Genomic DNA, 896 nt, shown 5'->3' with positions numbered 1-896 from the left:
GGGTAAACGGGTTACCGGGTACGGGGTCGGGTCCCGTCCCGCCTCGTCGCCGGCCGACGTACGAACGTACGACCCCCCCCCCCCCCCCCCCCCCCGCCCCCCCGGTTGTTGGGTGGGAGGAAGGCGAGGAAGGCATGGGTGGTCGGGGTCTGGTGAGGATGCGTCGAGAGCTGGGACGGGATGGGATGGACGCGCGCTCGTCCTCTCTACCTCGTTCGTCCGACTGCTCGCCTCGACGCCATCTCGCAGACAATCAAACCATCCCATCGACCATCAACAAGAACCACGACCTACCAACCATGCAACACCGACAGCACGGGAAGGACGAATCAAGCCTATGCTTGCAGCGAAGCGAGCGAGCACTAGACTCCCTTTCGGCCACAACTGACAGACGGACGGACGGAGGGATGGAGGGTACAAAGACAAGAATACCGGGCGGGCGGGGCGAGGAGCCGGGCCGGGGGGGAAGGAAGTGTACAACCAGACACGCTCACCTCAGTGTGAGAGAGCCAGGGAGGGAGGGGGAAGGGGGTATTTAGAGTACAGAGGTGAGGTACAGAGGCGCCACGTCGAGGCGGGGCGGAGCAGGGCGCAACGGCACGAAATGAGGGGTTACATATCCGTCGCGTCGCGTCGAGGCGACCTCGACCTCGGCCTTGGCATCGGTGCGAGTTTTGGCGGGGTGATCGCTGGTCGAACACCCACTTTTCCCCTTTTCCACTTCGTCAGAGGGGATAGGAGTTGAGAGGGACCGATGCAGAGCAGGGCAGGGCGGTGGGGAGCAGATGAAGCACATCGGGGCGAGATGCGAGATCGTGGCGGTGCAGACGACCGCGCCGGGCCGGGCTCAGCGAGGCGGCCCATAGGGCGATTGGGACGGCGGCGGCGGCGGTCCT

General features: G+C 65.3%; 1 protein-coding gene across 1 annotated transcript in view; it reads right to left on the bottom strand.

Annotated features, from left to right (window-relative positions):
• Positions 1–535: 535 nt before the first annotated feature.
• PFL1_01171 (uncharacterized protein) overlaps positions 536–896 on the bottom strand; it is a gene marked incomplete at both ends in the record, with an annotated part of 6,989 nt that continues 6,628 nt past the window's right edge. The window contains one exon of the mRNA XM_007878674.1: positions 536–720. Coding sequence (XP_007876865.1) covers positions 536–720 — 185 coding nt within the window. The remainder of the gene's footprint in view (positions 721–896) is intronic.

Source organism: Pseudozyma flocculosa (genome assembly GCF_000417875.1).
Source record: "Pseudozyma flocculosa PF-1 unplaced genomic scaffold scaffold00003, whole genome shotgun sequence".
Taxonomy (NCBI): domain Eukaryota; kingdom Fungi; phylum Basidiomycota; class Ustilaginomycetes; order Ustilaginales; family Ustilaginaceae; genus Pseudozyma; species Pseudozyma flocculosa.
Note: the sequence above shows the minus strand (reverse complement) of the source record. Positions and strands in the feature narration are given on the sequence as shown.